The 10,998-nt window shown below is 42.0% G+C and overlaps 1 protein-coding gene across 2 annotated transcripts in view; it reads left to right on the forward strand.

Moving 5' to 3' along the window:
- Positions 1 to 10,998, forward strand: part of ENTPD8 (ectonucleoside triphosphate diphosphohydrolase 8) — a 35,138-nt gene that overhangs the window by 21,587 nt on the left and 2,553 nt on the right. For both annotated transcript variants that reach the window (XM_056538322.1, XM_056538323.1), the window contains exons 4-9: positions 457 to 607; positions 4,090 to 4,249; positions 4,600 to 4,830; positions 7,507 to 7,776; positions 7,971 to 8,081; positions 8,311 to 8,448. In XM_056538322.1, coding sequence (XP_056394297.1) covers positions 457 to 607; positions 4,090 to 4,249; positions 4,600 to 4,830; positions 7,507 to 7,776; positions 7,971 to 8,081; positions 8,311 to 8,448 — 1,061 coding nt within the window. The remainder of the gene's footprint in view (positions 1 to 456; positions 608 to 4,089; positions 4,250 to 4,599; positions 4,831 to 7,506; positions 7,777 to 7,970; positions 8,082 to 8,310; positions 8,449 to 10,998) is intronic.

The raw sequence follows: 10,998 nt of genomic DNA on the forward strand, positions 1-10,998 counted from the left end.
GATGCCGGACAGGAAATCGTGGGGGTCCCAGCGGTCAGACTCGCCCCCCACCCCCTAAGATCAGAGACTTAGGGGGAGATTTATCAAAATCTGTGCAGAGGAAAAGTTGCTGAGTTGCCCATAGCAACCAATCAGATCGCTACTTTCATTTCTGAAAAGGCCTCTGCAAAATGAAAGCAGCGATCTGATTGGTTGCTATGGGCAACTCAGCAGCTTATCCTCTGGACGGGTTTTGATAAATCTCCCCCTTATTCTTTATCCTGTGCTTAGAGTATACGATGTCTTGTACCAGAGTTCCCCTTTAACTATATGTTATTACAAGATCTCTCCTTCACAGAAAAGGAAAATGGCGCAGAATACATGTGTCTTGTCGCACCAAAACACTGCAGTTTGTAAATGTCCCTGGGTGCCTAGGAGAGGTGTCATTGTGGGAATTATAATGGTGTCATTTCGCAGGTCCTGGTATCTCCAGCTATGCCAGTAATCCTCCCGCTGCCGGTCAGTCTCTGGTCCGCTGCCTGGATGAAGCCATGTCCATTATACCCGCCGAGCAGCAGAAGGCGACCCCCACTTATCTCGGAGCCACTGCTGGGATGAGATTACTGAGGTAAAATGGTCTAATGGAGTGTACACTCACTTTATGAGTCTTATGGAGCGAGCACTCACACTGTATGAGTCTTATGGAGAGAGCACTCACACTGTATGAGTCTTATGGAGAGAGCACTCACACTGTATGAGTCTTATGGAGCGAGCACTCACACTGTATGAGTCTTATGGAGCGAGCATCCACATTGTATGGAGAAAGCATTCGCTCTGTATAAGTCTTATGGAGTGAACACTCACTGTAAGAGTCTTATGGAGTGTACACTCACTGTAAGAGACTTATGGAGTGTACACTCACTGTAAGAGTCTTATGGAGTGTACACTCACTGTAAGAGACTTATGGAGTGTACACTCACTGTAAGAGTCTTATGGAGTGTACATTCACTGTATGAGTCTTATGGAGTGTACACTCACTGTATCAGTCTTATGGAGTATACACTCACTGTAAGAGTCTTATGGAGTGTACACTCACTGTATCAGTCTTATGGAGTATACACTCACTGTAAGAGTCTTATGGAGTGTACATTCACTGTAAGAGTCTTATGGAGTGTACACTCACTGTAAGAGTCTTATGGAGTGTACACTCACTGTATCAGTCTTATGGAGTGTACATTCACTGTATCAGTCTTATGGAGTGTACACTCACTGTATCAGTCTTATGGAGTGTACACTCACTGTAAGAGTCTTATGGAGTGTACACTCACTGTATCAGTCTTATGGAGTGTACACTCACTGTATCAGTCTTATGGAGTGTACACTCACTGTAAGAGTCTTATGGAGTGTACATTCACTGTAAGAGACTTATGGAGTGTACACTCACTGTATGAGTCTTATGGAGTGTACACTCACTGTATCAGTCTTATGGAGTGTACATTCACTGTAAGAGACTTATGGAGTGTACACTCACTGTAAGAGTCTTATGGAGTGTACACTCACTGTATCAGTCTTATGGAGTGTACACTCACTGTAAGAGTCTTATGGAGTGTACACTCACTGTAAGAGACTTATGGAGTGTACACTCACTGTAAGAGTCTTATGGAGTGTACACTCACTGTAAGAGACTTATGGAGTGTACACTCACTGTATCAGTCTTATGGAGTGTACACTCACTGTAAGAGACTTATGGAGTGTGCACTCACTGTAAGAGTCTTATGGAGTGTACACTCACTGTAAGAGTCTTATGGAGTGTACACTCACTGTATGAGTCATCTATGGTTACCCGTCCTGTTGCTAACACAATGCCAACCATACCTCGCACACTTCTGTGGTGGTCACTTTCGTTTCCCCAATTGGCGTTAAGAGGAATTGATTCAGAGCCGATATAACTTCCCAAAGCATCATGGTCCTGGATTTCAACACCAGAGGATGTATTTTCTGCACACGGTTTGGGTGGGATCGCACTTTACTACTTGTCCGGACCCCCAACCCCCCCCACGAGGTCCCATGAGCAGGAGCAGAACTCCCCCTCATCCCGACCTCTCACATCTTCCCCTTTTTTTCTTTTAATTAAATTTTGGAAATGGAAATCCTCATTTGGACGGCGGCCATGACTGGCCCGGATTCCCCGTACACCTCTCTGAGAACGGGGATAGACGGAGAGTCTGTGGGAATACGGGTCACGCCGCGGTGCCAGATTACAGGAAATCCGAAACACTTTAACCCTTTGGTGACTCATTTACTTCGGTTATCGTTGCCAAACACAACAAGCGAGTGTATTAGGCTTGTGGTTTACGTGAGTTCGTACCCCCGGGGGGCATCCTCGGCATTTTACTGCACAATGTGGAGCCTGTTCGGGCCTTTAGGGTTTTCTACCTTTAATAAGCCATGTAAAGTTTTATAGACAGATTAATACAGCGTAACTATATCCGCTCCAGGAAGAATAGAACAATTCTCTGTACGTGGACTCTAGAGATCCTTGTCCACCTGTATGCAGAAGCCTTAGTTACATATATACTTATTTTTCCCAGACCTGGGTGGACCCCTCCGCTTCCTGGTCCCATAGTAGTTCCTAGGACCTTTAAAGCCATAACTAGAGATGAGCGAACTTACAGTAAATTCAATTCGTCACGAACTTCTCGGCTCGGCAGTTGATGACTTTTCCTGCATAAATTAGTTCAGCTTTCAGGTGCTCCAGTGGACTGGAAAAGGTGGATACAGTCCTAGGAGACTCTTTCCTAGGAATGTATCCACCTTTTCCAGCCCACCGGAGCACCGGAAAGCTGAACTAATTTATGCAGGAAAAGTCAGCAACCGCCGAGCCGAGAAGTTTGTGACAAATCGAATTTACTGTAAGTTCGCTCATCACTAGCCATGACCCTATGTATGCGATGTTGTACATATACCGTATTTTTTGCCCTATAAGACGCACCGGAATATAAGACGCACCCAATTTTAAAGGTGCAAAATCTAAAAAAAAAGATTCTGAACCCAACAGTGGTCTTCAATCTGCGGACCCCCAGATGTTGCAAAACTACAACTCCCAGCATGCTGGGAGTTGTAGTTTTACAACATCTGGATGTCCGCAGGTTGAAGACCACTGATATAGGAGGTAATACTCACGTGTCCCCGCCGCTCCGGACCAGTCACCGCTGCTCTGGATGTCGCCCTCCATCACCGTTGCGGCGTCCCCATGGTGTCCCCGACGCTCCGGACGTCTTCTTCCACGCTCTCCGTCGCCATCATCACGTCGCTACGCACGCCGCTACTATTGGATGAAGGGACGGCGTGCGCGACGACGTGATGACTTTGAAGGAGAGCGCCGGCCATGCAGTGGAACCCGGCACATAGCAGACACCGACGGTCCCTGCGGCCATCAACGGTCAGGACCCGCGGCTAATACAGGACATCACCGATCGCGGTGAGGCCCTGTATTAACCCTTCAGACGCAGCGATCAAAGCTGACTGCCACGTCTGAAGCGAAAGTGACACTAACCCGGCTGTTCAGTCGGTAAGGTCCCTCCCGGTGTCCTGTAAGCTGTTCGGGACGCCGCGATTTCACCGACTGAACAGCCGGGTTAGTGTCACTTTCGCTTCAGACGTGGCGGTCAGCTTTGATCGCCGCGTCTGAAGGGTTAATACAGGGCATCACCGCGATCGGTGATGTCCTGTATTAGCCGCGGGTCCCGACCGTTGATGGCCGCAGGGACCACCGCGATAGGGGTGTATTCGCCATATAAGATGCACCAACTTTCCCCCCCCCCCAGTTTTGGGGAAGAAAAAGTGCGTCTTAGGCTGGGTTCACACTACGTTTTGTCCCATACGGGAGCGCATACGGCAGGGGGGAGCTAAAAGCTCGCGCTCCCGTATGTGACCGTATGCGCTCCCGTATGTCATTCATTTCAATGAGCCGACCGGAGTGAAACGTTCGGTCCGGTCGGCTCATTTTTGCGCCGTATGCGCTTTTACAACCGGACCTAAAACCGTGGTTGACCACAGTTTTAGGTCCGGTTACGGTACTTACTTTAACTATTTCCATCCCTTTTAAAGTCTACAGAACAAAACTGCGTCAGATCAGGTACTTGCTGAGGTTTCCAAGACTATAAGCCGCTACCCCATTGATTTCCACGGGGCCCGCATCATCTCCGGACAAGAAGAAGGGTCCTATGGGTGGATCACTATAAATTACCTCTTGGAGGCTTTCATGACGGTAAGTGTCCTTCAGTTCTAAAGTAAATTAGGGAAAAGGGGGTCGGAGATGTGGGCACCACCATTGACCATCTGTGGATCTCCAGCTGTTGCCTTGGCATGCTGGGAGTTGTAGTTCTGCAATAGCTGGAGAACCACCGGTTGGGAATCTCTGATCTGGACTAACACGCTAACACGATCAGGGATCCAGGGCCAAAAGATCCCGCCGAGAACGCCAAATTGGGATTTAGTTTTCTAGAACAGTATTTTTCAGAGGGAAAATAAAGCTTTGTACTTTGTACTATTTTTGTGTATTGATCATCATCCAAATAAAATCTAGAACTGAGTTTTGTATCACTATTTTATTCCCAGTATACTTTCAGTGGTCACTGGGTAAGGCCGTTTTCTTCCACCATATATGGTGCTCTGGATCTCGGGGGGGCCTCTACTCAGATCAGCTTCATCCCGAAAACCAACATCGAAGATGTAACCGAAAAAGCAGAATTCAAACTGTATGGCTTCCCGTATACCATCTACACCCACAGCTTCCTGTGCTATGGGCAAAACCAGGCCCTGCTGCAGATGATGGTAAAGGCCATGGAGGTGAGCAATGGACCATATAAGGAGGTAGAGAGAGATACATAGATACATAGATAGATAGATAGATAGATAGATAGATAGATAGATAGATAGGAGATAGATAGATAGATAGATAGATAGATATGAGATAGATAGATATGAGATAGATAGATAGATAGATATGAGAGAGATAGATAGATAGATAGATAGGAGATAGATAGATAGATAGATATGAGATAGATAGGAGATAGATAGATAGATAGATAGATAGATAGATAGATAGATAGATAGATAGGAGATAGATATGAGATAGATAGATAGATAGATAGATAGATAGATAGGAGATAGATATGAGATAGATAGATAGATAGATATAGATAGATAGGTAGATAGATAGATATGAGATAGATAGATAGATAGATAGATAGATATGAGATAGATAGATATGAGATAGAGAGATAGATAGATAGATAGATAGATAGATAGGAGATAGATATGAGATAGATAGATAGGTAGATAGATAGATAGATAGATAGATAGATATGAGATAGATAGATAGATATGAGATAGAGAGATAGATAGATAGATAGATAGATAGATATGAGATAGATAGATATAGATAGATAGATAGATAGATAGATAGATATGAGATAGATAGATAGGTAGATAGATAGATATGAGATAGATAGATAGATAGATATGAGATAGAGAGATAGATAGATAGATAGGAGATAGATATGAGATAGATAGATAGATAGATATGAGATAGATAGATAGATATGAGATAGATAGATATGAGATAGATAGATAGATAGATAGATAGATAGGAGATAGATATGAGATAGATATGAGATAGATATGAGATAGATAGATATGAGATAGATACATATGAGATAGATACATATGAGATAGATAGATAGGATAGATATGAGATAGATAGATATGAGATAGATAGATAGATAGGATAGATATGAGATAGATAGATAGATATGAGATAGATAGATATGAGATAGATAGATATGAGATAGATAGATAGATATGAGATAGATAGATAGATAGATAGATATGAGATAGATAGATAGATAGATATGAGATAGATAGATATGAGATAGATAGATATGAGATAGATAGATATGAGATGATAGATAGATATGAGATAGATAGATATGAGATAGATAGATAGATAGATATGAGATAGATAGATAGATAGATAGATATGAGATAGATAGATAGATATGAGATAGATAGATAGATAGATATGAGATAGATAGATATGAGATAGATAGATATGAGATAGATAGATAGATAGGTAGATAGATAGATAGATAGATAGATATGAGATAGATAGATAGATATGAGATAGAGAGATAGATAGATAGATAGATAGATAGATATGAGATAGATAGATATAGATAGATAGATAGATAGATAGATAGATATGAGATAGATAGATAGGTAGATAGATAGATATGAGATAGATAGATAGATAGGATAGATATGAGATAGATAGATAGATATGAGATAGATAGATATGAGATAGATATGAGATAGATAGATATGAGATAGATAGATAGATATGAGATAGATAGATAGATAGATAGATATGAGATAGATAGATAGATAGATAGATATGAGATAGATAGATAGATAGATATGAGATAGATAGATATGAGATAGATAGATATGAGATAGATAGATATGAGATGATAGATAGATATGAGATAGATAGATATGAGATAGATAGATAGATATGAGATAGATAGATAGATAGATAGATAGATATGAGATAGATAGATAGATATGAGATAGATAGATAGATAGATATGAGATAAATAGATATGAGATAGATAGATATGAGATAGATAGATAGGTAGATAGATAGATAGATAGATAGATATGAGATAGATAGATAGATATGAGATAGAGAGATAGATAGATAGATAGATAGATAGATAGATATGAGATAGATAGATATAGATAGATAGATAGATAGATAGATATGAGATAGATAGATAGGTAGATAGATAGATATGAGATAGATAGATAGATAGATATGAGATAGAGAGATAGATAGATAGATAGGAGATAGATATGAGATAGATAGATAGATAGATATGAGATAGATAGATAGATATGAGATAGATAGATATGAGATAGATAGATAGATAGATAGATAGGAGATAGATATGAGATAGATATGAGATAGATATGAGATAGATAGATATGAGATAGATACATATGAGATAGATACATATGAGATAGATAGATAGGATAGATATGAGATAGATAGATATGAGATAGATAGATAGATAGGATAGATATGAGATAGATAGATAGATATGAGATAGATAGATATGAGATAGATATGAGATAGATAGATATGAGATAGATAGATAGATATGAGATAGATAGATAGATAGATAGATATGAGATAGATAGATAGATAGATATGAGATAGATAGATATGAGATAGATAGATATGAGATAGATAGATATGAGATAGATAGATATGAGATAGATAGATAGATATGAGATAGATAGATAGATAGATATGAGATAGATAGATAGATATGAGATAGATAGATAGATAGATATGAGATAGATAGATATGAGATAGATAGATATGAGATAGATAGATAGATAGATAGATAGATATGAGATAGATAGACAGATAGATAAAAACTTTCTTCTCTTTTTTAGGGTAAGGACCTGACTAAGCCCGTGAGCGTTCCTTGTTATCCGAAAGGCTATCAAGAGACCCGTACCCTGCAGTCCGTCTATAATAGTCCGTGCACTGCAAAATCCGCGCCATCCACACCACTAAACCAGACGTTCAACATAACCGGTACTGGAAACTCTACCCAGTGCTACGAGCTCCTCCAGACCATCTATAACTTCTCCTCCTGTGCCGGGAAATCCTCCTGCTCATTCGATGGCGTCTACCAGCCGCCTGTCGTTGGAAACTTTTTCGTAAGTGACTCTTGCAACTTATAGCGTCCAGGATGGGACACCAGGGTGCCTCTGGCTGTTGCGAAACTACAACTCCCAGCATGCCCGGACAGCCGAAGGCTGTCCGGGCATGCTGGGAGTTGTAGTTTCGCAACAGCTGGTGGCACCAAAACACCGACATAACTGAACGGGACTGTGTTTGTGTATCCTCTCAGGCTTTCTCCGCGTTTTTCTACACATTTGACTTTCTCAACCTGACATCAGGACAGAATTTGTCTACGGTCCAGAATACAGTGCAGGCCTATTGTGCGCGGGACTATGCCGAGGTACGTATAAGAGACCATTACTATTGTTCCCCCGCTATATATCTATGACAAAATATCTATATCAGGTCTCAAGTCCGGCATGGGGACAGAGTTCCTGCACTTTTTCACCACTGTAGGAACACCATTCCCATGAGCAGGAATCCTGCAGGACCAGCTCTTGAGTGGAAATTTTGGGTGAGTTCCTGCACTTTTTTTTCCCTGGATCCATATCCCTCTTCTTTGTTGACAGCTTGTGTTAACCTACCCGAATGAAGTAAAAACCCGTCTAAGAGATTATTGCGGCAACGCCAACTACATCCTGTCCCTGCTGCTCAAGGCCTACAAATTCGATGAGAACTCCTGGAAATCCATCAGCTTCATGAAACAGGTGACCTCCGACTATTGGGGATCTGCTAAAAAATATAGAAATAAATATATGACACATGTCAGTTTTGGAGGATTAGATGGATATATTGGATTACTGTTGGATTGGCAGGGTTATATTAGGTGGATTTAAAGGGGTACTCCGCCCCTAGACATCTTATTCCCTGTCCAAAGGATAGGGGATGAGATGTTAGATTGCTGCGGTACCGCTGCTGGGGACCCCGGGGATCGCCGCTGCGGCACCCCGCCATCATTACTGCACAGAGAGAGTTCGCTCTGTGCGTAATGACGGGCGATACAGGGGCTGGAGCAGCGTGATATCATGGCTCCGCCCCTAATGACATCAAGACCCGTCCCCTTAATGCAAGTCTATGGCAGGGGGGCGTGACGACCGCCACGCCCCCTCCCATAGACTTGTATTGACGGGGCGGGCCGTGACGTCATGAGGGGCGGAGCCGTGACGTAACGATGCTCCGGCCCCTGTATCGCCCGTCATTACGTGCAGAGCGATCTCGCTCTGCGCAGTAATGATAGCGGGGTGCTGCAGCAGCGATCCCCGGGGTCCCCAGCAGTGGGACCCCGGCGATCTGACATCTTATCCCCTATCCTTTGGACAGGGAAGAAGATGTCTAGGGGCGGAGTACCCCTTTAAGGGGCCCCATAAGCTTCTGAGGAGTAATGAGATCCCTGCCCAGTTGTTAAAAAAAGATCACTTCCCCACAGGCGAAGAAGTTTACTTTTTCATACATCGGAGAGGTAGATCTGGCCCTAAATAGGAGACTTTTGTCAAAAGATCCTGCCGAGCACGCCAACTTGACGGTCTAGTTTTCTAAAAATGTATTTTTTAAAAGGAAAAAAAATTGTTGTCCTATTTTTTTTTGTATAAGGCCAATTGGGTCAAAAAGATCTTCCCGAGCACACCAGATTAAATATATTTAGGCTTTTTAGAAAAACATTGCGTTTCTTGTTTGTTTTTTGTGGCATTTTTCCAGTTTTTTTTTCCATAAATTTTTGTTGTTGTTGCTTTTTAAACCCCTTAAAGGGGTACTCCGCCCCTGGCATCTTATCCCCTATCCAAAGGATAGGGGATAAGATGTTAGATCGCCGCGGTTCTGCTGCTGGAGACCCCGGGGATCACTGCTGCAGCACCCCGCCATCATTACTGCACTGAGCGAGTTCGCTCTGTGCGTAATGACGGGCGATACGTGATGTCATGGCTCCGCCCCTCATGACATCACGGCCTGTCCCCTTAATGCAAGTCTATGGCAGGGGGCCCCCTCCCATAGGCTTGTATTGACGGGGGCGGGCCGTGACGTCACGAGGGGCGGAGCCATGACGTCACGCTGCTCCGGCCCCTGTATCGCCCGTCATTACGCGCAGAGCGATCTCGCTCTGAGCAGTAATGATAGCGGGGTGCTGCAGCAGCGATCCCAGGGGTCCCCAGCAGCGGGACCCCGGTGATCTGACATCTTATCCCCTTGGATAGGGGATAAGATGTCTTGGGGCGGAGTACCCCTTTAATAACGCAACCAATTTTTCATTTTTATCTTTTTTAGATTTTTCCTCCTCGCCTTTTTTTATTTTTTTTTTAAATAAAAAAAAACCATACAGGGGCTTGTTTTTTGTGGGACCAACAGTACTTTTTAATGTTTTCCTTCCTTTTTCAATAAATATACTGCACATCGTTTTAATGCCACTCCCCGTGCCATCAAACTAACTTGTTCTCTTGGTGCTTTAGGTCAGTACGATTACAAGGATACCTGATTTGTATAGTTCCCGTCATGTTTTATAAAAAAATAAAATAAAATAAAAGTAAACCTTTTAGGGGAAAAAATGGCAGTGCTTATTTTCTGACCCTCCTCAAAATTTTTTTTACTTCTCCGCCTATGGAGCTGTTTTGGGGCAATAATTTTAATAATTCCATATGTGGGGATACCAAATATGTTTATTTTGTTTGCAATGTTTTTTTTTATGGGGACTTTTTTTTTTACATTTTTGAATGGAAGGGGTTAATTTATACTTGGGAAAACCAATTGACATTTTTTTTATACATTTTATTAGTCCCCCTAGGGGACTTGCATGAGCAATGGTATGATTTCTCTTACAGACCAGCGCAATACGTCTGCACTGCACTAATCTATCCCATCTGTTCTCTATTGGTCTGCCATGTTGAAAAGCAAATGTAATAAAACTATAAAAAAAAAAATATATATATATATATATATATATATATAACACACACACAACACAAAAACTGCATTAAAAATTGCAAACATTTGGAAAAAAAATCATTTGTAATTGCTGTTGCACCAAGATGTTATTACTTGTATGAGCAATGGTATGATTGCTCATACAAATCAGTGCAGTACGTCTATCACATCTGTTCTCCATTGGTAGAGCCTGCCACTTTGAAAAGCAAACGTACTAAAACTTTTTTTTTAAATAAAAATAAAAACACACGCAGCACAAAAACAGCATTAAAAATTGAAAAAATCATTTGTAAGTGCTGTTGCACCAAAATTTTGGCTCCAAATGCATCAGATCTCTGGTGTAC

Source organism: Hyla sarda, chromosome 9, assembly GCF_029499605.1.
Source record: "Hyla sarda isolate aHylSar1 chromosome 9, aHylSar1.hap1, whole genome shotgun sequence".
Taxonomy (NCBI): Eukaryota; Metazoa; Chordata; class Amphibia; order Anura; family Hylidae; genus Hyla; species Hyla sarda.